The following is a 26164-nucleotide window of genomic DNA, read 5'->3' as shown; positions in this document are numbered from 1 at the left end:
AGTTAAAAAAGTCAGCGTGAAGGTGGCAAGGACTAATACAGAGGTAACTGCACATAGGTCATTGTTTGGTCTTCTAATGTCCAGATTTCAGCATGATGTTGATCTTCATGAGGCTTTGGGAAAGCATGAGTTCTCTGTGGTACCACAATTGATGTTTGAATGTGACACCACAATGTGTAGGTGCCAGGTGAAAAACAAACTTGTGCACATCTTGCCACGTCTTCCTAAGCCAGAACCTACTGACAACATGACCAGTATCTTATGCCAGCAGAGGCTTTTCAGCATAGCAGTCATAAAAGGTATGGATGAAGTACAAGCTCTTGACAAACCAGAAACTGTTAACACCTGCTGAGATTTGTCTGAACGCTTCATTATGAGGTCACAGAGAAAATATTAGACCTGTGATGACGTCCACCTCGTGTTTGACATGTATGCAGAGGAATCAATTAAAATATCTCCAGAAAGAAGAGACTTCATGGTATTGCACCTGTCTAATACAAAATCATTGACCCTGTGAATATATCCAATGTCACAATGAAGAAGCTACTACCTCATACTTACTTGAAGAACAATCCTCCTCCCTGAAAGGTAGTAGCTAGGTCGATGGAAGAATTGTTCTGTTGACCTAGTGCTGTCTGTACTGGGGGTTAAGTCAACTTTACACTGCACAGAGGTGTGGATTTTTCAATAATTAATTTTTCTCATGTAACATATGGCCTTCCTGGGCCTGGTCTAGATCCCTGATATTTCAAAGTTAAAAAACAAGCAGAAAAAAACGTTCAACAGCAACATTTTCATTATACATCATAAAGAAGCAAAAGACTGGCACAAGCCCATTCAAAAAAAAAAAACACCTCTGCTGGTGAACGTTAAGACAGATTTTTAAGTAGTGGGGCCCAAAGTCAATATACAACTGGGAGGGTCTACATTTTTGTGCAGTTATCCTGACTACTGTGTATTCAAATTGCCAGTTATGAAGGCAGCAATTTCCAAGTGATTTGTGTATACTTTCTTAGTATTTGTATGTACAAGTGAAAGTGCACACTTATGCATGGATTGTGGACCATTTCCTTTTAAAAATGTTGTCCTAAAAGCTCAACAGGTAATGATTATAATCAGCTGTAACTACATTTCTGCATAAATGTAAGTTCAGTATCAAATAGATTATACAACAAAGACTGAAAAATTTCTGTAACCACAGTAATTTAATAATTTATACAAACTTTGCACAGCCATAATGTGACAATCTTTTTTAATGCATACTAGACATCTGTTAATATATTACATCCACAAAATATAAACCTGCACATTGAAAGAAGTATTTGTGTGTGCAAAATAGGTATTGGCTATTTCCCAGTTTGCACACCAAAACATGCATTTTGCATACATAGTTTCCTATTTGTATGGATGTATGCATGCATGCATATTTTGTAGAAGCAAAGTAGATATTTGAAATCAAAGCACTCCATAGGCCCAATTCCTTAGCAGCTGTGCATATGGAAATTCTGTTAAGGTAAATGAAAGTCCTATGCTTGGAGCACTTTCTGAATTGGGTCCTCCATTTTAATGTAGATACTGTTCTGTGTTACACTGTTTGTTTTTTTTATCATCTTCAAATATAATTTTCAGAAAGTTTATCTTACCATAGATTCTTTCTCTTTTTAAATATAGCCTTCCTTTTAAACACCTTGGTCTCATAGAGTTCCTTTGTTTTTTGTTATGTGGCAAATCAGAAAGTCTTTTCATTATGACAGATTAAATGCTGATGCTGAAGTGACTTAAAGAGAAGGCCAATAGGAAATGCACTGTCTGTGCAGTGCTTGTAAAGGCAAATTTGAAGATGTCTTTATTAAGGTTTGGTTTATGCAGAATCATTTTCCTCACTGGATTTTTACATAGGTGCATCTTCTAACATATTTTTATTTTCTACAGTACACATGAAATGTAAAGACAAAGCATTGAGATAAATAGATCCTTAACTCTTGTTCAGGATTTATTTTATTTAATCCAGAATGATTTATTTTTCTCATTTTCTTCTTTTCCTCCCCTTCTCCCTCACCCTTTGAAGGTTGGCTCCCTGGAACAGGCAATGCTGGATGCTTTAGTGATGGACCGGGTGGATTTTGTAAAGTTGTTAATAGAACATGGAGTGAATCTTCACCGTTTTCTTACTATATCCCGACTGGAAGAACTCTACAATACAGTGAGTACCTAAAACCCCATTGCAAAGCAACTTCTGGCTAGATAGCTAGGTATTGGATGGACAGACAGACGGACTAGATAAAAATGGCAGAATTGGAAGGCCTGATTCCCTATTGATTTGCACCTTATGTAGTCACACCAGTGTAAAGTGGGTGTAAATGCTACCATTTATATTGCAATCTGTGGAGCATAGTGTTTTATACCCTCGTTGCACTGGTGTAAATGTCTGAACAAGGACAATCAAACAGGCTCACAGTTCCTGAGCTGTTCAAAAGAAGTGGCTGTTTTTAACTGAGGCTGTGTCTACACTACACAGCTTTTAGTGAAATGGCTGTTTTGCTACAGCCGTGCTACTAAAAGTTGCACAGCGTAGCTGCTGTTTGTCGGCTCTCCTGCCAACAAGAAACTTCCACCCCGAACAAGTGGCATTTATGTTGTCGGCAGGAGAGTGCTCCTGCTGAAAATGCGATGTTCACATTGGCACTTGTTGCAGAAAAGCTTTTGTCTTTCAGGGGAGAGGGGGTTTAACACCTCTGAAAGACAAAAGTTTTGTTGTTCAATTGCTAGTGTACACATAGATACTGAATTCAGAAGCACAACCTGACATAACCTTAGTCCCAGATTTGGACCTTAGCGTCCAAAATATGGGGGTTAGCATGAGAACCTCCAAGCTTAGTTACCAGCTTGGACCTGGTACTTGCTGCCACCACCCAAAAAATTAGAGTGTTTTGGGGCACTCTGGTCCCTCTGAAAAACCTTCCCTGGGGACCCCAAGACCCAAATCCCTTGAGTCTCACAACAAAGGGAAATAATCCTTTTTCCCTTCCCCCCCTCCAGGTGCTCCTGGAGAGATACACAGACACAAGCTCTGTGAAACTACACAGAGAGACTCCCCCTCTCTGTTCCCAATCCTGGAAACAAAAAGTACTTTCCTATTCCCCCAGAGGGAATGCAAAATCAGGCTAGCAATCCAACACACAGATCTCCCCGATTTCTTCCTCCCACCAATTCCCTGGTGAGTACAGACTCAATTTCCCTGAAGTAAAGAAAAACTCCAACAGGTCTTAAAAGAAAGCTTTATATAAAAAGAAAGAAAAATACAAATGGGCTCTCTGTATTAAGATGACACAACACAGGGTCAATTGCTTAAAAGAATATTGAATAAACAGCCTTATTCAAAAAGAATACAAATCAAAGCACTCCAGCACTTATATTCATGCAAATACCAAAGAAAAGAAACCATAGAACTTACTATCTGATCTCTTTGTCCTTACACTTAGAAACAGAAGACTAGAAAGTAGAACTACTTCTCCAAAGCTCAGAGAAAGCAGGCAGACAGACACAAAGACTTAGACACAAACTTCCCTCCACCCAAAGTTGAAAAAATCCGGTTTCCTGATTGGTCCTCTGGTCAGGTGCTTCAGGTGAAAGAGACATTAACCCTTAGCTATCTGTTTATGACACGCCCCCCAAATTGCAGACAGTGGGGAAGCTCACTGGCGGCGATTTCCTTCTAGAACTTGAAAATAAACAGATTAATACAACACATACACCTTTACATATACCACTAAGTATATAACTAACAGACTTCTACATTTTAAGAACACTTTTTAACTACTGAATTCTGGGAAACTCTCACGGGAGAGTGCATCAGCTACTTTGTTAGAAGCTCCTGTGATGTGTTGAATTTCAAAATCAAAATCTTGGAGAGCTAAACTCCAACGAAGAAGTTTCTTGTTGTTCCCCTTGGCAGTATGAAGCCACTTTAGTGCAGCATGGTCAGTTTGTAGTTGGAACCGCCGTCCCCAAACATATGGGCGTAGCTTTTCCAGGGCGTACACAATGGCATAGCATTCCTTTTCACTGACTGACCAGTGACTTTCCCTCTCAGACAGTTTCTTGCTGAGAAACACGACAGGATGGAAGTTGTGATCTGTTGCTTCCTGCATGAGCACTGCTCCTATACCACGCTCAGATGCATCTGTGGTTACTAGGAATGGCTTGTCAAAGTCCGGGGCCCTGAGCACAGGGTCAGACATGAGCATCGCCTTAAGCTGGGTAAAGGCCTTTGACACTCATCAGTCCACTTAACGGCATTTGGCTGGGTCTTTTTGGTCAGGTCGGTCAATGGGGCAGCGATTTGGCTGTAGTGTGGTACAAATCGCCTGTAGTATCCGGCCAAGCCTAAGAAGGATTGGACCTGCTTCTTTGACTTTGGGACAGGCCACTTTTGGATAGCATCCACCTTGGCCTGTAGGGGGTTTATGGTTCCTCGACCCACCTGGTGCCCCAGGTAAGTCACTCTGTTTTGGCCTATTTGACACTTTTTGGCCTTAACAGTTAGTCCGGCCTGCCTGATGCGCTCAAAGACCTTTTCCAGGTGTAGTAGGTGTTCGGGCCAGGAGTCTGAAAAAATGGCCACATCATCGAGGTAGGCAACTGCAAATTCTCCCAGTCCAGCTAGTAGACCATCTACCAGCCTCTGGAAGGTGGCGGGTGCATTGCGAAGGCCGAAAGGAAGGACATTGAATTCATACACCCCCGCATGGGTGACGAATGCTGACCTCTCCTTGGCAGGTTCATCTAGCGGTACTTGCCAGTACCCCTTGGTTAAGTCTATTGTAGAGATGAACTGGGCACGTCCCAACTTCTCCAATAGCTCATCGGTACGTGGCATTGGATAGTTGTCCGGACGAGTTACAGCATTTAGCTTACGGTAGTCCACGCAAAAGCGTATTTCCCCATCTGGTTTGGGTACCAGAACCACTGGAGATGCCCATGCACTGGTAGATGAGCGGATTATACCCATCTGTAGCATGTTCTGGATCTCCCGTTCTATAGCAGCTTGGGCATGAGGAGACACTCGGTAGGGTGGGGTTCTGATTGGGTGAGCATTACCTGTATCAATGGAGTGGTATGCCCGTTCAGTTCGTCCTGGGGTGGCTGAGAACAATGGGGCGAAGCTAGTGCACAGCTCCTTGATTTGTTGCCGCTGCAGACGTTCCAGGGTGGTTGAGAGGTTCACCTCTTCCACGCCACCGTCTTTTTTTCCGTCGTAGTAGACACCGTCAGGCCACTGAGCATCATCTCCCTGGACTGTAAACTGACAAACCTGTAAGTCTCTGGAATAGAAAGGCTTGAGAGAATTAACATGGTACACTTTAGGCTTTAGTGAGGAATTGGGAAATGCTATGAGGTAGTTTACAGCTCCCAGGCGCTCTTGGACCGTGAATGGCCCTTCCCATGATGCTTCCATCTTATGGGCCTGTTGCGCCTTCAAGACCATAACCTGGTCTCCTACCTTGAAGGACCGATCTCTGGCATGTCTGTCATACCAGGCCTTTTGCTCTTCTTGAGCATCCTTTAGGTTCTCTCTAGCAAGGGCTAAAGAGTGTCGGAGGGTGCTTTGTAGGTTGCTTACAAAGTCCAGAATGTTAGTTCCTGGAGAAGGCGTAAACCCCTCCCATTGCTGCTTCACCAACTGTAATGGCCCCTTAACCTCGTGACCATACACAAGTTCAAACGGTGAAAACCCTAAACTGGGATGTGGTACAGCCCTGTAGGCAAACAGCAACTGCTGCAGCACTAGGTCCCAATTATTGGAGAATTCGTTGATGAATTTTCGTATCATGGCCCCCAAAGTTCCATTGAACCTTTCCACCAGGCCATTGGTTTGATGGTGGTACGGGGTGGCAACCAAGTGATTCACCCCATGAGTTTCCCACAGTTTTTCCATGGTCCCTGCCAGGAAATTAGACCCTGAATCTGTAAGGATGTCAGAGGGCCAATCTACCCTGGCAAAGATGTCTGTTAGGGCCAGGCACACAGTGTTAGCCCTGGTGTTGCCTAGAGCGACTGCTTCTGGCCATTGGGTAGCAAAGTCCACTAAAGTCAGTACGTACTGCTTTCCTCTGGGCGTCTTTTTTGGGAAAGGGCCCAGAATATCCACAGCTACTCGCTGAAATGGGACCTCAATTATGGGGAGTGGCTGGAGAGGGGCCTTGACCTGGTCTTGAGGCTTTCCCACTCTTTGGCATACCTCACAAGACCGGACATACTTGGCAACGTCCTTGCCCATCCCCTCCCAGTGGAAGGACTTCCCCAACCGGTCTTTGGTTCTGTTCACCCCAGCATGCCCACTGGGATGATCATGGGCTAAGCTTAAGAGCTTCCCCCGGTACTTAGTTGGAACCACCAACTGTTTTTGCGGCTGCCATTCTTCCCGGTGTCCACCAGAAAGAATTTCCTTGTATAAAAGTCCTTGGTCTATAACAAACCGGGATCGATTAGAAGAGCTGAGAGGCGGTGGGGTGCTCCGTGCCGCCGCCCAAGCTTTCTGAAGGCTGTCATCCGCTTCCTGCTCAGTCTGGAACTGTTCCCTTGAGGCTGGGGTCACCAGTTCTTCCTCAGACTGTGGACTTGGGCTTGGTCCCTCTGGAAGCGATGTAGGTGATGGGGTTGTTTCCGTTGCTGGTGAACCGCTCTCCGCTGGTGCACCTGAGGGTATTTCAGGCTCTGGCTGAGCCTTTTGGGTATGGCTGTCTGTTGCTTCTGCCAGTTGTGGCTCGCTGGCGCCCTCTGGCGTTGAGTTTGAAGATGGGGTTGCAATGGCTGGTGCTGGTTGCTGTTCCAGTTCCGGGCCTGGGACTGGAGGTGCTGTGGCTGTTTCAGTGGTTGGCATGGAATCCGGGTCCACTACCTCTGTCTGGGTCTCTGGTAACACAGACGGGGCCTCTGTGGACGGCTCAGGAACAGGAATGGGTCTGGAAGCTTGCCTGGTTTGGCTACGTGTAACCATTCCCACTCTCTTGGCCCGCCTCACCTGGTTGGCCAAGTCTTCCCCCAGTAGCATGGGGATAGGATAATTGTCATAGACTGCAAAAGTCCACATTCCTGACCAGCCTTTGTACTGGACAGGCAGTTGAGCTGTAGGCAAGTCTACAGCTTGTGACATGAAGGGGTAAATTGTCACTTTGGCCTTTGGGTTGATGAATTTGGGGTCAACGAAGGATTGGTGGATAGCTGACACTTGTGCCCCCGTGTCTCTCCACGCAGTAACCTTCTTTCCGCCCACTCTCAAATTTTCCCTTCGCTCCAAGGGTATTTGAGAGGCATCCGGGCCTGGGGATCTTTGGTGTGATGGTGGTGTAATGAATTGCACTCGCATGGTGTTCTTGGGACACTTGGCCTTGATATGTCCCAGTTCATTACACTTAAAGCATCTTCCATCTGATGGGTCACTGGGCCGAGGTGAGTTACTGGAGACTGGTGAGGTTGAAGGGTAGGGTATCTGTGGCTTTACTTGGGTGGTATGTGGGGTCTTTGGCTGTCCTCGGTTGTAGGGTTTATGGTCTGTGTGCCCCCTGGGGTAATCGTTCCCCTTGACAGTAGCTTTCTTGCTTTCTGCCAGTTCCATCCATTTGGCTCCAATCTCCCCCGCCTCAGCGATATCTTTGGGATTTCCATCTTGTATGTACCGTGTGATGTCTTCAGGAACACCATCCAAGAACTGCTCCATTTGTATGAGGAGGTTCAGTTCTTCCAAGGTTTGAATGTTGTTTCCTGTTATCCAGGCCTCATAGTTTTTTGCAATGTAGTAGGCGTGTTTGGGAAATGACACCTCGGGTTTCCACTTTTGGGTTCTGAAGCGCCGATGGGCATGATCTGGGGTTATCCCCATTCTGTATCTGGCCTTGGTTTGAAAAAGTTTATAGTCATTCATTTGCAGCTTAGGCATTTCAGCTGCCACCTCTGCTAAAGGTCCACTGAGCTGTGACCTCAATTCTACCATGTACTGGTCTTCGGGGATGTTGTACCCAAGACAGGCTCTTTCAAAATTTTCCAAGAAGGCCTCGGTGTCATCACCTGCCTTGTAGGTGGGAAATTTCCTGTGCTGTGGAGCAATAATTGGCGCCGGGTTGTTAGGGTTGGCTGGCACATGCAGCCCAGCTTTTGCCAAGTCCAGTTCATGTTTTCTCTGTTTTTCCTTCTCTTCATTCTCTTTTTGTTGTTTTTCCATTTCTTTTTGTTGTTTTTCCATTTCTTTTTGTTGTTTTTCCATTTCTTTTTGGTGTTTTTCCATTTCTCGGTGGTGGGCCGCCTCCTCTTCTTCTTGCTTCCTTCTGTGGGCCAACTCTTCTTCTGCTTGTTTCCTTCGGTAGGCTATCTCTTCTTCTTCTAGTTTTCTTTTGTGTGCTGCCTCTTGGGCTGCCTGTTCTCTTTGGAAGGCTGCCTGTTCTCTTTGGTAGGCTGCCTCTTTGATCTGTTCTTCTCTTTCTTTCATCTCCATCTCTTTTTGTTTTATTTCCAGTTGTCGCCTGTGTTCAGCTTCTTTGATTTGTTCTTCGGCCTCAATTTTTGCCTTAGAAGTCATGGTTCCTGTTTTCTTGTGTTGGGGTGCCCTCCGGTGTTTATCTTCTGAACTGCAGGTTCTGTTGCCTCCTGAAGTCTGCCTAGCAACAGTGCCTTTTTTCCCTTTCTCTCTCTAGCTAATGTTCAATGAAGGGAAACCAGAAAAACCACTTTATTTGCATGCATATAAGTGCTGGTACTTGCCTCCTAATGGGAGGGCTATTGCATGACAAAAGACCCTCAACAGTTTGGTAATGGCTTCTCGCTTAACATGCAAGCCACAAACTGCCAGAGAGAGCAGAAAAAAAAAATTCTCTCTGGTTCCCTTTTAAAACCAACTGTTTCTCTCTGCTAAAAAGCCCTTAGCAGAGAAAAGAAAAATATAATATTCCTACTGGCTTCTGGATTCTGTCTAGATCCTCCCACCACTGCCACTCATGACATAACCTTAGTCCCAGATTTGGACCTTAGCGTCCAAAATATGGGGGTTAGCATGAGAACCTCCAAGCTTAGTTACCAGCTTGGACCTGGTACTTGCTGCCACCACCCAAAAAATTAGAGTGTTTTGGGGCACTCTGGTCCCTCTGAAAAACCTTCCCTGGGGACCCCAAGACCCAAATCCCTTGAGTCTCACAACAAAGGGAAATAATCCTTTTTCCCTTCCCCCCCTCCAGGTGCTCCTGGAGAGATACACAGACACAAGCTCTGTGAAACTACACAGAGAGACTCCCCCTCTCTGTTCCCAATCCTGGAAACAAAAAGTACTTTCCTATTCCCCCAGAGGGAATGCAAAATCAGGCTAGCAATCCAACACACAGATCTCCCCGATTTCTTCCTCCCACCAATTCCCTGGTGAGTACAGACTCAATTTCCCTGAAGTAAAGAAAAACTCCAACAGGTCTTAAAAGAAAGCTTTATATAAAAAGAAAGAAAAATACAAATGGGCTCTCTGTATTAAGATGACACAACACAGGGTCAATTGCTTAAAAGAATATTGAATAAACAGCCTTATTCAAAAAGAATACAAATCAAAGCACTCCAGCACTTATATTCATGCAAATACCAAAGAAAAGAAACCATAGAACTTACTATCTGATCTCTTTGTCCTTACACTTAGAAACAGAAGACTAGAAAGTAGAACTACTTCTCCAAAGCTCAGAGAAAGCAGGCAGACAGACACAAAGACTTAGACACAAACTTCCCTCCACCCAAAGTTGAAAAAATCCGGTTTCCTGATTGGTCCTCTGGTCAGGTGCTTCAGGTGAAAGAGACATTAACCCTTAGCTATCTGTTTATGACACAACCCTTTTGGGTTGTGGGTATATAAAGCTTATAGGACCTGGCTCTCCCCTGCCCTGTACTTTGCGTAGCCAGTTACATCCAGGCAAAGTGGGTATATAAAGCTGCCAAGTCAGACTGTAAGTTGTAAGTGGCTGCCGAAGGTGCAAGAATGTAAATGTCACTGATGCATGTCTCCTTTCCTGCACTATTGTCATCTTGCAATATGAGGCCAATAAAAATGTTTAAAGTAGTGTCTCACCTAAATAATAACAACTGATTTAGCGCTTTCTAGGCCAAGACTATTTTTTGCATACCATAGGGAGAGTATTTTTTTTTTCCAAATGGAAGGCCTCCAGCAAGAAGCTGAGCCACTTGAATTAAATTTTCATTTGAATTTGAAATCCTAAAAATATAGCCCTCAGTTTTCCATTTTGAAAACATTAATTTACTGCACTAGTTTCTGCAGGGCAGTCTGTTATATTTCTGTCAACTCTAATAAAATTGGTTACAAATCTGGGAAGCTGTGGCTTTTACTGAAGTATATTGCAATCTATGGGCCATATTGTGACATCCTTATTTACACTGAATAGTATGTTACTCCTGGAGTACTCCCATTGAAACCAATGAGAGTACTCTTGGAGTAAGTGAATTACAATATAGCCCAAAGGATTGTTCTTTAGGTGCCCCCTAAGAGAAGCATTACCCTTGAAGGGTAATTTCAAAGCCCTTTTTGCAATGACCAAACTCTACTCTCTGCCTAAGTGCAAAGCCCATTTCTCCATCTTGGACTCACAGGAATGAAAGAGGGGAAGTGAAAGACCTCCAGCAACACAATGCATGCCTTGAGTGAGAACATTGCTTTGAGAACCCTGCTTCTGCTTCAGTTCTCTATAGGTTAATGCAGCTCTATGCCTGTAAAGTCTGCACCCTCCGTTCAGGGCAAAAACAAAAATAGAATGAGCAGAGGTTCTACTCAGGAATGGGAAGGGATAGGTACTCCAAAGCCCTTTCCACACTGTGCCTGAGTGGTAAAATTTGTAATTTGCTTTCATTCATGTGTGAATAAAAGGTACCCAACACATTTAACAAAGGAAAACGAAAACAAAATATAACACATTTTCAATGTTACAACGGTACTATTGCTTGAGCTGATCAAAAATGGTGAAAGTATCTGGGAAAAAAATGTGTTCCAATTTTTCCATAGATAAAAGGGAGTGGGGGAGAAAGATTCCTCCCCCTCACTAAAATCTGAATTGAAAAAAATTGAATGTAAAAATAATAACAAAATCAAGAAATGGAGAACAAATTACATTTTTCATTGTTGAAGAAAGGCCTTTGTTCCTCAGAAAGTTGTAATTTAAAATATTTTGATCAGCTGTAATTATGATAAGATTTTGAGGCAGGGGTTACTTGGTTCTATGCTGGGCTGGCTCCAGGCACCAGCATTCCAAGCTGGTGCTTGGGGTGGCAATCTGTTGTTTTGCCCCCAAGCAGCATGCTGAATTGCTGCTGTGGACGGCAGGGACTGTCCGTGTGCCCTCAGGGCGGCAGGCGCATTTCCATGGTGGTGGCAATTCGGCAGCAATTTCTATGTTTAGCTGTCCACGGCGGCAATTCGGCGCGCTGCTTGGGGCCGCGAAAACTGTAGAGCCGGCCCTGGTTCTGTGTAGCAGTCTTTCAATCCTTGACAGCTTGTTTCAAACTGAATGTCATGAAAAATGAATTTAGATTTTAACCTGGGCTGGTGTATATGCCACATATTAAAAATTGTCATACAGTTTCACAAAGGAAACAATTAGTCTCATTTTAGGAGAGGCCCAGGACTGTGATAATAGTGTGCTGGTTGCAGATTTGGATTGAAGGCCATTTGTAGAACTGCAGGAAGCTTGAATAACTACTGATTATCCTATGGCTCTCTAAACAGCTCTCTTTCACAGATTTTGAAATTAATGCATAAACATGCACATTTGTTTAATTTATTTTTCTTTTGATTAACATCACAGAAACAAGGACCAACAAATCTACTTTTGCATCATCTCGTTCGAGATGTAAAACAGGTAATCTAAATCTAAAAGTCTGGGAATCAAAGAGTGTAACTTAATATACCAGGATCTAGTCACACAAATTGCCATCAGATAGTATTGTAGAAGGTTTAGCATTAAAAATGATGGCTTCATTTCTATTTTTATATGTACTGAATGAATTGTCTTTAGCCCATTAATTCCCCAAAGCTATGGAATGCTCTTCAGAGTTCTGTACCTTAATGTAATGGCTTGCCCTCCCAACTGTTCAAATTCTCATTATTAAACACATCAAGGATTTGGGGAACCATTGCAGTAACCCTGCCACAGTTCATTGTTTTAGCCATTTTTTTTCAGTCAAAAGAATTGCCTTGCTCAACAATGGCAGCAAAATATTCTGATGGGTGCAGCACTCTTTCTGTAAACTGTACACTCTAGGAGAACAGAAGGTGGCAGTGAATAATTATTGCTTGGAGAGGAATTAGCAACAGCTAGTCTGTTTCAAACTTTTGTTATCTCTTGTATCTTGTGACATTGCTAATATAGGAAGCAGTGAGGCTGTTCTTTTTGCTTCTGATGTCAAGTGCAAGGGATGGCCAGATCTAAGACTGGATTAATTTCATTGTGTCTGCCAAGTATACACATCGTAGGATAAAACAAATTCTTCTGCTGACCTACCCACATCTACACTGGGGATTAGGTTGTTTTAAGTATGGTGCTGAAATTAGACCTTAGCCTAATCAAATTTTAAGTGTAGACCATGCTTAAAAGATGACCTCTCTGAAGCAGTTAATTTTGATTGGCCCAGTGAGTGGCTCACTTCAAATCTGTTTTCACTTCTGGGTCCAACTTATCTGAGAGCCTATCTATTTGACTGTGTTGGGGATTATGTTTTAACATGTTCCTCTCCTGATTGTTACAGTGCAGTTTGGTCTTGCCTATGTTTGAACTATGTTACAAAATGCTGTTATTGTAATATACCTACTTATAAACTTTAGAGTGCAATGGATGGTAGACATTGTTTTACCAATTTTGGCACGTAACGTGTTGACAGGTATTTAATTGTCTTACTTTTATAGCAGCATCATATGCCTGAAGAATCTATGCGCTCTCTGTCAGATTTAGGAGTTTTATGCTCAGATTTCACAACTCAATTCATGTTAGCCGGGTGTCAGGATCTGTAGAAGATTGGTACCAGTGACCAAGACTTGGGCAGCGTGGCCTGTGGAGGTCAGCAAGTTGTTCAGGAAGTCAAGGCCACTGGACAGGTCTGGAGTCAACTGCCAGGTGTCAGAACCGAAAGTTGGGCCTAGGGTCAGACAGAAAACAGGAGTTGAAGCCAAGGGCCAGCACTGAGTTGGAAGCCAAATATCCATAGCCTAGGGGTGGAGCTGGAGCAGTCAGAAACCAGGGCAATAGGGTTCAGGGACTGGAATGAGGCTGAGGACAGGAGTTGGGAACAGGACATGGTTGAAGTCAGGAATTAGGACAAGGCCAGGAGTCAGGTGGTGGATGGCAGGCTCTGTAGCAACTACAAGCCAGAATTCACCTTGTACAACTTCGTATGTCTCTTTCTGGATTAAATAGTATATCTGGCCCAATCAGGGACTACAGAGCTCCTCCAATCAGTGCACTATGGGTGGTATCTTTAATTAAGAGTAAGCCTTAGGGGTCCCAATTCTTCAGTCACAAGTAGAGCCATCAGGTAGTGTTGTGAATGCAGCAGTGGCCCGGAAGCTGGGGTTCAGGACCCATGGACCTCACACTGGGTGCGTGGGTTGCTGTATAAAATGGCATTATAAAATGTTGTAAATGTTTGTCTTACAGAGTGCTCTTCCTTTGGACTATAAGATATCATTGATTGATATTGGGCTGGTGATAGAGTATCTGATAGGTGGAGCTTATCGGAGCAGCTACACAAGGAAACATTTCAGAGTTCTGTACAACAGCCTTTACAGAAAACGCAAGGTAACATCAATGAAATGGCTATTTGTGTCATTGGGAGCAGCCAAACTATAATAGTCAGAAATGTCTAGGTAATAATAATCATAATACTTTTCACTTCAAGTGTGAAAAGTAACCATTAAAATAACATTAATGGTAAAATGGCACTTAATGTCTTTCAATAATTTCCCTATCAATCTTGATAAGTTTACAAGTAAAAAGGTGTTTCTTTAAGTGAACTGCTTGTTCAGGAAACTGAGCCTGGCCTCTGAAAGCCAAGTTGGGTTTTTATTTTCTCATTTATCGTCACCTGTAAGAGAGGATTTTCAGGCTGGTGGCTCCTCATTTACACCTGTGAGATGACATTATCTTCCCAGGATGTTTTAAGGGAGCTGATCCAGAGTGCAGTTAAGTCAGTGGGATTCTTTCCATTGATTTCAGTGGGTTTGGATTAGGTCATTAGTGTTGGCTATACAAACCAAAAACTTTCATTGATGATGCACCAGAAAAATATAGAGTCCATCTCACTCTCATTTTCCTGTGTTGGCCCTTCAAGACTAACAATTGAAAAGCAGTCCAAACTTTTCAGTAAATTAATCAAGTATAACTCTGACTACACAAAAAATTAATCTATTGAGTAAGAAGGTGTCTTTTTTCCATACTGAGTTTTCAGAGTAGAACTTTAAGTACAGTAATTCCATAAGCCAAACTCACAATGTATTGCTGTCAGAATTAATGGCAATGCTCAAACTGGTATGAGGAAATCAGAGGAAAATTATACAATACAATTATAGAATTAATGGAAAAAATGAAGAGATAGCAACCCAATTAATTTTCTGAATTGGAATATACTGTACTTAATCAAAAATTTTGGAGGTGCCAGTTGACTTTCTGAATACGAAACCTCAATTTTCTGCAGCCATAGCACTCATCAAATTTCACAAGTTTCACATGGTTGAGTGGGATCAGGTCTTCAAAAAACTAGTAGCTGCAGGAAGTGGTATTAACAATTCAGTAGGTAGTCAACTTCCCTTGGAATTAATATTGAATAAAGTCCCCAGAGATAATAGAGATGCTTTCTGGTAGAAGGAATATAAATAGGAGGTTCTGACTACTTGAGATTCTTACATATCTTATGGCAGTTATTTACAAGAGTAGGGTTATTATCAACAGGAATTCTCACCAAATGCAAAATACGTCATTTTTCTTTGATGTCATAAGTTCCAGAAATTGCACAATAATTATTAGCCTGGCAGATAGATCACCAAGCTAAATGAAGGCAAATTTCATCCCTAATTTATATTTTTCTCTTTGTGTTTTGTGGGATATCTTTGGAACTAGAGTGTGGTCTCCAGCTTTGCTCAGAGCCTTTCTCATCACTCCCTTTGTTGTCATAATCAGATGGGTAGCAGAGTTGAATCTGCTGAAAACATCTTGCATTCTCAGTTCATCAGAACAGCACAGCCTTACAAATACAAGGTACTGTCATTGCTTGCTTATGCTGGGAATACTTTAGGGGTACAATAAGCTGAAAAATTAGATCAGTTTGTCAAGAGAGTTATTTTAGACATGCGAGATGCAGTCTGGATACTTATCATGCTTAACTCTCTCTAAACACCAAAGACATTAAGGTTGTATCACATACAGCTCAAGAAGTACAATTGCTGCTATTTTACAATATTACAGTAAAGCTCCAGTTGTTTCAATGAAACTCATTAATCTTCATCCCCTTGTTGATAAGGGCTTTCATCCCTTGAAATGTAACTGCCAAAATCTCCTAATGTAAAGCACAGATGAAAAACCCACTTATTTGGATGCAGGCAAAGGAATTCACTGCCCCAAACCTCTCAGAAACTTTTATGTAAGTGGCAATAATAATCCCCTTGAGAAAAGCACTGATGTTGTAAATTGCAAGCGGATGGCAAAATATTTTCTCTTGAAATTGTGTCAGGTACAGATAACAAAAAGAATTACATTCTTCTCTCAGATAACAGCATAAAACTAGAGTTTTCCCCCAGGTCAGATTGGCCGAGAGACTGGGAGGTTTTTCACCTTCCTCTGCCGAATGGGGTATGGGTCACTTGCTGGTACGAATTAGAGTAGATGGTGGAGTCTCTATAACTGGAAGTCTTTAAATCATGATTTGAGAATTTCAGTAAATTAGCCAGAGATTATGGGTCTATTACAGGGGTGGATGAGGTTCTGTGGCCTGCAATGTGCAGGAGGTCATACTAGATGATCAAGGTCCCTTCTGGCCTTAAACTCTTTGAGTCCATGGGACTTCATTAGAATTCCTGAGGGCCAGTTTGTGAACCTCAGTGGTGAGAAGCTACTCATCAGAGCAGTCTTATTGAAGCCAACAGGATTTCCCTCCCTGATTTTAATGTGAGATAGTTCAGGCCCAAACACAACATACCATAAATACACAACTTACTGTAAATGTGACACATATATTAAAAATCAAGATAGCTGTCACAGCTCTCTCACTGATATTTGATTTTACTAGTCCATTTTCTTCCATTAGTGTGACATAAGTAGACTAGTGCATTAGTAAAATTAGTTTAATGAAATCAATGGGAGTGGAGGGCACTCCTTGTTTGGTTGGATCAGGATCTAAAAGCTGGGACACAGGTTCAGAATGTGGAAATCACATTTAATTTCCTTAGTGCATTTTTTGCTTTTGTTGATCCAAACAACTGCTTATATTCATATTTTGAATGTTATCTTAGCCATTCTTCTAACGTCCCATCTATATAATGACCGAGGAACAACCATATTAATAATGCATTACATGTATTCAGGATGCAGCAACTTGCTCAGATTTTGTCTGTTTTATAGGAAAAGTCAACTGCTTTTCATAAGTCTAAGAAGAAGTCAAAAGATGAACTCAGCTTCTTAGAGGACCATGAGTCAGCTGGCTTTATTTACCCCTATAATGACCTCTTGGTTTGGGCAGTGTTAATGAAGAGACAGAAGATGGCAATGTTCTTCTGGCAGCATGGAGAGGAAGCCATGGTCAAGGCAGTCGTAGCTTGCAAACTCTATAGAGCAATGGCACGTGAAGCCAAACAGAGCAACATGGTGGATGACACCTCAGAAGAATTGAAGAAGTACTCAGAGTAGGAGTTCTTCCTTCACTACAGTTAATAAATATCTGCAGTGTTTAGAATAGTTAGATATTCTTCTTTCCATCAGCTAACCTGTAAGATCAGTGGCTGCATATGCTATGAGATGTACAAGAAGCACTTTTTGCTATCTGCTTAGTTTAATATATGAAGGAGACACACTAAGACCTTGTCTACATGAGGATTTAAAGGAGTGATGTTAGTATATATTAGCTAACTAACACATTTGAAAAGTCTAAAGTAGACAAGGACAGTTGCCTTTAATACCAAGCTAAACTGGTGAAGTTAAAGCCTAAACTTCTCTTTAGGCTTTAACTTGAATAGTTTAGCATGTGTTAAGGCCAGGTGACTTGTCTACATAAGGTTTTTCAAATGTATTCGTATATATGTGTAACTTAACATGTACTAATATCCACCTATCCTTGTCTATGTAAGGCCTAAAGGAGAAATGTGCTGATATCATAGCTGAGTGACTCAAAGAAGCTACTTTGTTGAACAGCCCAAGCAGTTTTATTATGTCCTCCAATTTTTAAATTTTAGTTTCATTCTTTGAATACCTGTTAAACATTCAGTATTTAGGTTTTTGTATCATGAAATCAGGAAATGTATAACTGCTCCCTCATCAGGTAGTGCACCTTGACATTTACTGATGTAATGTCCTGTACTTTCATAGCCATAATGGAGCAGATTCTGAGCTCAGGGACAAATTATTATCTTTGTTTACAGGCAATTATAGGGCTCTGTTCAAAGCAAAGTTTATTCACTAAGGTGCTGAGCATCTTCAACTCCCATTGAGAGGTGCTTAGGATCTGACTCAGTCTGAGGCTGCTTACGCAGTAAGAGCACAGTGCCTGTGTACCATGTTGGCAAGCGCATTACTGAATGAAATAATAGGCTGAACTATATGGCATGTGTGTGAAACCACACAATGAGGCTAATTAAAGATCAAGGATCAGGAAGGTAGAGTAAAACCTGAGATTAGGAGGAGAGATTTAGATTTATTGCCTGAATTATTTTTCCTCTGGGTACAATGCTGAGACAGTGTGAAGAGATGGGGATGTTATAATTAATACAATTTCATATCTTACCACATGTGAAAGAAGCTTTTGAACCAGAGATGTGACCTCATGATCATTTTCAGTTGTGGTTGTTCCTCCATACTGTAAAATGGTTATTTCTTTTTTCTCTATCTGTCCTAGTGAATTTGGGCAGCTTGCCCTAGATGTGCTGGATAATGCGTTCAAACAGAATGAGCAGATGGCCATGAAGCTACTGACCTCTGAGCTGAAAAATTGGAGCAACTCAACTTGCCTGAAACTGGCCGTGTCAGTGGGGCTGCGGCCCTTTGTGTCTCACACTTGCACACAGATGTTACTAACTGATATGTGGATGGGACGCCTGAAGATGCGGAAGAACTCTTGGTTTAAGGTAAACTCACTGACTTGTGCCTCATCTAAACCCACAGAGAAAAATTATGCTGAAGCATACTTTCTCCTTACATGTAGCTAGTTTTTGTCCTAATCTAATGCAGACCCACATTAAAGACAGCATGCATGCTGAATGCAGCTGCTCAGACTTGTTTCTCTTTTAGGTCATTCTAAGTATTCTTCTGCCTCCCACTATCTTGATGCTGGAGTTTAAAAGCAAGGCAGAAATGTCCCATGTGCCACAGCTCCAGGACTTTCATCAGTTCACGTGGCATCACAGTGATCAGAGCCCATCCACCATTAAAGATGAGTTGTCTCTGGTTAGTCTGGCATCACCTTTAAGCATTTATTTTCACAAAACAGGGATAACATCTGGGTTGGTAGTTTTCCATTGAAAGCTTTTTGTCTTAAAATATTACAGTGATTATAAGACTTAGATCAGAAAGCTTATTACCATCTCCCTTATTCAATGTGAGTAAGACTTCACTCTTCAACCAGTTCCATTCATTGTAAGTAAGTTTGGCATGCACACACACACAGAAGACTATGGGGTAGAGGATGTAAGGAATGGATGAGAGTTGGGAGGTGATTTCAGTTTTGGAATTTCTTTCCCAAAGTATCTTCCCAGTCTGGGATTGAGTTTGGACATTTTCAGACTTTACCCACATTGTACAGCAACCTTGAGCCTGTGTGGGGGAGGATGCTGGCAGAGAATTGGTGGTTCAACACACTGGAAATGGGACAATAAATGAAAGGTGTTGCCTGGGTAGTTGGTGCAGGGGGGGATGGGATCCTCCAGCTATTTAAAAAGGTAGCAATTTGAAATCAGTCTACCCAGGCAGCAGGCCAGAGATCTGTCCACAAGAACAATCAACACGGCACATATTTTCCCCCATCCAGATTCTCTCTCCCCACACAAGGACAGGCAAGTCTGGCAAGATCTGTTCTATCACTTTATAAACAATATATATTCCTGAAAAATTAGGAAGGATAGAGGACCAAACTGGAACTCAGGAGATATGGATTCTATTCTCAGCTTAGGCACAGAGTTACTGTGTGGCTTTGGACAAATCACTTAATATATCTTATGCGTCACTTCCTCATCTGTAATACTACCTTACCTCACAGCAGTATTGTGAGGATAAAATCCTTTCATTGTTGTGAGGAGCATGGTTATGGTGTTTATATGGTGATAGTAGCCATATAAGTATCTAGATAGATAGATAGATAGATAAATAAATGTATGTATTATTTATATATCGTGTGTGTGTGTGTGTATATATAATTATACACATTTCACACAGACAAAAATGTTAGAGGAATTTTATTAAAGTCAAGTACTCAAAAGTTAGAAATGCCAGTGTTAAGGTTGTTCGTGCAACCTTAATTTGGTCCTTTTGTGCCTATGCATTATGATACAGGCTGGAATTACATGACCTCATCCAGCCTCAGTCTCCTCCCACCTACCTACTGGTTCCCATTCCGCCATTACCTTCCCTGCTCACAGTCCAAATATCTTTGCCCGGTCAGTCCCAATCTCTCCCAACCCCTTTGTACTAAGCTGCTCCCCATGTCTCTCTCTGCAGGCCTGGTTGAATCAGGGAACATCTTCCTGCATACTGTCTCAGCCTGGATGATTGACAGCACAGTAGAGATAATTTCTTTGTTATTAGTTTAGGTGCCCTGTCCCAGCACATTTCACAGCAGCCCAAAGCTGCAACTGCAAGGAAATCCCCTGGCTGTAACATGCCTAGTGTGAACAGAATCTTCTGGGAATTTTTTGCTGAAATCTAGGAAGTTTCTCCTGAGCATGTACTTATAATTTGGCCAAATTTAGGCAGCTTTTCATAGGGACAGTAAAAGGCACATCCCTGACACAAAGGCCACCCCCAGTCAAATTTCAAATTCCTACTTCAACGCAAGGGAGTACTAGAACTCTTCACAGAAAAGATTACCAGAATTTTTCATCATTGGCAATTTTTTCCCCTAGTCTCATTTTTGGAAATGGCTGAACCATTTTGTCTGAAATTTTCCATAATATTCCAGCCTGAACCAGATACCCGAACTGTTTAAGTTTGGCAAAGTTAAAAGCATCTGAGAAAGAGGGTTTTATAATAGGAAATTATTAAGGCAAGGGTGCTCCCAGCCTCACCTATGATCAATAAAAATAGAGAAATGTTTGGGATGTTTCTTTCACAATTAACTCTCAATTTGCCTAAAATAAAAGAAATTTCTCCAGAACTTCCTCAGAAACACAACAGACATGGCAATGCCAATTCTGAAGTGTTTCTTTCTAAGAGGCAGGAGAATGTGGGTGCACTTGTGCCCTGCAGGGTCTGAATAATAAAGTCAATTCAAAAAGGCCTTTTACTGGTTAGATAACAGCTATGATTCAGAGGTAAGGCCAATTATAATTATGAGCAGCCGGGAGCCTTTGCAGGCAGGTAAAGGGAACAAAGTAGAGTGAGTGTTATCTGACTTGAATGAGACAGGAAGTTTTCCTTTCTAAAGAAGCACTGTTGTTAGCTTCATCATTTATCGAGTGTTGAGTGTTCATTCTTTTTCCATAAACTGGAAAGATTAGCTATGAATTTTCTGGATCTGAGCTGAGATGAAAAACAATATAAAAAAGCCACAGGAGAGTTCCAGGATAAACAGATTCAGTACAAGTGCACTTTTCACACGTCGTTGTAAATTATATTTCAGTCTGCTAAACTAGAAGTTGTATCCTCTCATGGGACAATTTTCTCCTCTTCAACTGGCAGAAGCCATTATTAGGACTTTAAGAAAATTGTATGGGTTGGTGGTGGGTAGTAATATATCGAAGGCCAATGCCGCCAGCAAATTATGACTTCCCTCCTGTGCCTGCTCATCTGCACTGGTCAGTGGGTGGAGGACTCTGCCTATCTATTCCTTGGAGGTAGCAAAGTAGACACCAACAAGCCTATGTGCCCAGATCTGTGCAAGAACAGTGCTGTCTCACTCATGCTCCCTTAATCAGGCACATTGTCCAAATCATAATAAATTCCCCAGGTTAATAATTTTGCAATCCTTTAGTTTTTATCTCTCTCTCTCTATATTCCAAATTTTTTTAGAACTGTTCTGTGGTGCTCATCACTATAATATCTGAATGTCTTGTAAACATCAATGGGTTCATAGTCACCACATCTCTATCAGATTGGAAATTATTACTATCCCCATTTCACACATTGGGTAAGTGAGGTACAAAGTGATTTAGGGATTTGCCCAAGGTCACAGAGGAAGTCTGTGTCAAAGCTGGGAATAGATTCAGATCTCCTGATTCCCAGTCCAGTGCTGTAATCATAAACCCACCCTTTTGAAACTCAACATAACCTTGTGTATTCACAGTTAAGTGTAATGCTAAGAATATTATCTGGTGTTGCTTCTTGCAAAAGACAGTTGCAACTGTCTCAGTGACTGAGATATGCTAATTGTTTCTGCATATACCACACAGCATTTACTGCAGAGTTGCCTTTCCAAGTTTCCCTATGTTTCTGTTAATGTGGCTGAATTGTTGTATTTGTTGTACAGCATGTTGTCTGACTTTAAAACTCTGTTTCCTTTTGAAAAAGGATTATGATGCAGAAAAGGGACCCAAGAAACCAGACAAAAGCCAGACCTTTTCCATCAACAGTGCGCACGGAAGCCTTCTAAGGACTAGAAAAGTCTATGAATTCTACAATGCCCCAATTGTCAAGTTCTGGTTTCATACGGTTGGTCATTGCAATAAGAATAACTAGATATTAATATTGCCTCAAGCATCTGTTAAACCTTTAATGGAATATATATGTATATAAAATAATCACTTCACCTACCACTGAAATGCATCCACTCTTGGTGCCTCCTGTCTGCATTTTTCACCCTCACAATTAATTATAGGTACAAATCTTAGGTCTGGAGAACCAGCAGAATGAGCTCATAACATTGGTTTGACTTTAGTGGGGTTCTGCACAGCTGCAGCATTTTGCCTGCATATTGTAAATTGCAGGATTGGAGCCTTTGTGGTTTTCGAATGTGTGCTGCATATAGCTTGGAAAAGTAGTTTTTACCATGTCTTCTGTTGAATATTTTGGCAGTAAAGCAGAGACCATTTTTTTTTTTAAAGATGCAGCCAAAGCAGGGACTCTTGTACTAAGGGAGGGGAAGGAGTAAAACCAAGCCCAGTGGGGGGACACTCCTCCCTCAACTCCCTCCTGGACATAGATCTGTGCAGGGGAGACAAACCATCCACAGATCTTGGGGGCAGTTGGACCCTCCCCCGCACCTGTGGCCTTGGGGGACAACTGCAGAGAGCAGCCATCCAGAAATACCATCCTGTAGGACATGCCAGTCAAAACAGTAGAATGTTTCCTGACTTTCTTTGCTCTGTGCTGATTAGCTGTTTGCGCTGACCCTTCTCCTCCCTCACAGGCTATGTCTGCACCTGGAGCTAGTGGAGTGATTCCCAGCCTGTATAGACATGAGTTAGTGTGCTAAAAAAATATTTGTGGTAGCCCCGGTAGCACAGGTAGGGTGAATGGCAGCATGGGCTAGCCACCCTGAGTAAGAAACCCATACATTTGTATGGCAGCTACACTATTCTCTTTAGTGTGCTAGCTCCAATGAGAGCTTGTGTGAGTGTCTTCTTGTTCTCGAGCTGGAATCACATCCCCAGCTCCAAGAGTAGACATAGCCACAGTCTCCTCACCTCAACTTCACTCCTCAACTTCCCCATCTCCTCTGCCCTGTCCCCCTCATGCTTTTCTCTTCACTTTTCCTTCCATTTACCTGATCCCATCCTAACTGACTCCTCTCCCGTAACCTGCCCCCCCCCAAAAAAAACACCTGGTCTCTCAGAGCTAACATGACATTTGCTGCCATCACATTGTTCACTCTGCTTATGTGTTACACCCCTTCCCTCACTCCGTGTCTGTCTGGTCTATTTAGACAATATCAGCTAATTATTTCCTTGTTACTTCCCCATCATTCTGTCTGCACCCATCTTTTGTCTTTTACTAGGATTCTAAGCTTTTTGGGGTAGGGACTGTCTTTTTGTTCTGCTTGTACAACACCTACTATAATGGGGTCCTGGTTCATAAGTGGAGTTCCCAAGTGGGGACGGTAATACAGATCATAAAATGATGATGATAAAGCTCTGGAGGACATTCCCCAGAAGGGCATAGCAATCTGAAGGGCCGATGGAAATTTTTAGAATCAAGCACTTGATAGTGTCCCATTAATTTGACAAAATTTTGTTTCTTTATATAGCACACTTGGTTTTCCTCTTAGCTATGTTTCTAGAGAGTTTCTAATTTCTTTGTCACAGCTACCTATGCATATGGAACGTGTATTTTGTGTTCTGCAGATGGCGTACTTGGCATTTCTCATGCTGTTCACTTACACTGTGCTGGTGAAGATGGAATCCAGGCCTAGCGTGCAAGAGTGGCTTGTAATTATCTACATTTTCACCACTGCCATTGAGAAAGTCAGGGAGGTGAGCTCTTCCTTTTCCACTCTCTCTACTCTACATCTCTAGAGGACAAATGATAAATAATGAATGCAGATTCTTTGATTCCTTTTCAAAGGGTTTAGCAGAAGAAATATGTATGAGCTTTACTTTTCAGTGGTCCTAGCTAATTACAAACTAGGGACTATGTTTCCAAGAAAAGGTGCCTAATCTTTGCCTCCTAAATCCCTGTTTAGGCACCTAAGCTAGTGGGAACAATAGTTTGACAGGAAATAGTTCTCTTGCTCCTCAAATATTTTTGAGAATTCAACCATTTTTACATTCCCAAATTGGGACAAAAAGTCAAAATCTTGAAAATTTTCACAAACCAAAAACTAATTTTTTTTTAAATTTTATTTATTTATTTTTTTTTGGTTTGGGTCAGTTGTTTCATTCTGATTGTTTTGAAATGTTTCATTTCAATGTTGACCTTTTAAAAAAAAAACCAAAAAAAAAACCCCACATCACTTTTCAGTTTACAGGGAGGGAGCGAGGGAGGGATAGCTCAGTGGTTTGAGCATTGGCCTGCTAAATACAGGATTGTGAGTTCAGTCCTTGAGAGGGCAACTTAGGGATCTGGGGCAAAATCAGTACTTGGTCCTGCTAGTGAAAGCAGGGAGCTGGACTCAATGACCTTTCAGGGTTCCTTCCAGTTCTATGAGATAGGTATCTCTCTCTCTCTCTCTCTATATATACATATACACAGTTTAATTAGCTTAAATTTCAATACAAAAAGTCATTTCAAACTGGAAAATTGGATTTTTTTTGTTTTAAAATCTTGCAATGAAACATTGAAATTATTCTGAAACTTAAAAAAAAAAAAACACCTGTCCAGTCATGAGATTTATCAAAACCAATGTTATGTCAACAGTTTAGGTTTTGACAAATTTGACATTTTTCAATTAAAACAGTTGCCAAAAAATTCCTTACCAGCTCTAATGGGAACTAGTAGGTACCCAGCATGTTTGAAAATTAATGCACCTATTTAGATGACTAAATATGGAGGTAACCGCCTTAATCAAGGCAGCTATTTTTGAAAATCTTGGGTTAGGCCACTGGTTGATTGATAATGGAATATGGATTGTACCTCTATGTCACTGCTTTGATTGTGGCATTGACTGGAAGTTATTACCAATTAACAGCTGTTTTGTGATCTATTGCATGTAAAATACATTGGAGGTCTCCTTTCAGTCTCTGTGAAGAAGAGTCCACATAACAAAAATGAAAGTTGATTGAAATTTTTCAAAATTTGAAACAAAGATTTTTTTTTTACAGATTTTGATTTTTGAAAAAATGAAGCAATAATTCAAAATGTATTGCAATTGATTGCTTAAATCAACTGACATCCCTGGTGGATGTCTCAGCCTAGAAGCCAAGTTCTGAATGAGTATGTAGTACATTTTCTGCTAATGAGGTATTCACTGTAGACCAGGAAACTTGCACTTCAGCTCTTTATATTGCATTATGTTCTGTGGAAACATAGAGGACTTTAGCTCCCCAAATTGACAATATGGCACTTCACACACAGAAACATCTACAAATATACCGTTAGGTGAAAAAAACACATTACTGAAATTGGATCCTTACAATCTGCACTCCAAAGCCACAGATGATTTTAGTGACAAAAACAGTGGCATGTTTTCCGTGTTATTTTATGGGATGAGACAGATAATCTAAAATTCTCTTCATCTGACTGTAGTATTACCTAAACAGACAAAAAACAAACATATAAATAAAATAAAAATAAGTACTATAAATATTTTTAATATTATGTTGGAATGCTTTACTTACTGTTGGAAGCATAGTAGATACCTTTAGATATTTTACCAATTTGAGACAATTCCTTGTAGTGAAAGTAGAGAATTCTGCTAGAACACTATTATCTCTCACAGCAAAAGAAACTTTTGAAGTGTGACCCCTGCAAAAAAAGGAAGAGGACATTAAGGCTTTCAAAGGGAAGTCCAAATCTAGAGTAGAAAATGGAATCTGGGGCTAGGTCTACACTAGCAGGGTAGGTCGATGTAAGATATGCAACTTCAGCTACGTAAATAGCGTAGCTGAAGTTGGCATATCTTAGGTCAATTTACTTGGCCATGAGGACGGCGGTGAGTTGACTGCTGCCACTCCCCCATCAACTCCGCTTCTGCCTCTCGCCGCAGTGGAGTTCTGGAGTCGACGACAGAGCGACCGGGGATCGATTTTATCGTGTATAGACATGATAAAATCGATCCCCGATAAATCGATCACTATCCGCTTATCTGGCGGGTAGTGTAGACGTATCCTGGAACAGATGCGGAAGCTACATGA

The 26164-nt window shown here is 41.6% G+C and overlaps 1 protein-coding gene across 2 annotated transcripts in view; it reads left to right on the top strand.

Annotated features, from left to right (window-relative positions):
* TRPM6 (transient receptor potential cation channel subfamily M member 6) overlaps positions 1-26164 on the top strand; it is a 147722-nt gene that overhangs the window by 73270 nt on the left and 48288 nt on the right. The window contains exons 12-20 of one of the 2 annotated variants that reach the window (XM_050944118.1): positions 2069-2203; positions 11838-11891; positions 13683-13823; positions 15141-15278; positions 16638-16918; positions 18124-18352; positions 18516-18671; positions 21945-22085; positions 23717-23845. In XM_050944118.1, coding sequence (XP_050800075.1) covers positions 2069-2203; positions 11838-11891; positions 13683-13823; positions 15141-15278; positions 16638-16918; positions 18124-18352; positions 18516-18671; positions 21945-22085; positions 23717-23845 — 1404 coding nt within the window. The remainder of the gene's footprint in view (positions 1-2068; positions 2204-11837; positions 11892-13682; positions 13824-15140; positions 15279-16637; positions 16919-18123; positions 18353-18515; positions 18672-21944; positions 22086-23716; positions 23846-26164) is intronic. The other variant, XM_050944117.1, reaches the window with a different exon arrangement.

Source organism: Gopherus flavomarginatus, chromosome 3 (assembly GCF_025201925.1).
Source record: "Gopherus flavomarginatus isolate rGopFla2 chromosome 3, rGopFla2.mat.asm, whole genome shotgun sequence".
In the NCBI taxonomy this organism is placed as follows: domain Eukaryota; kingdom Metazoa; phylum Chordata; order Testudines; family Testudinidae; genus Gopherus; species Gopherus flavomarginatus.
The sequence above is the reverse complement of the archived record's forward strand: the minus strand, read 5'-3'. Positions and strand labels throughout refer to the sequence as shown.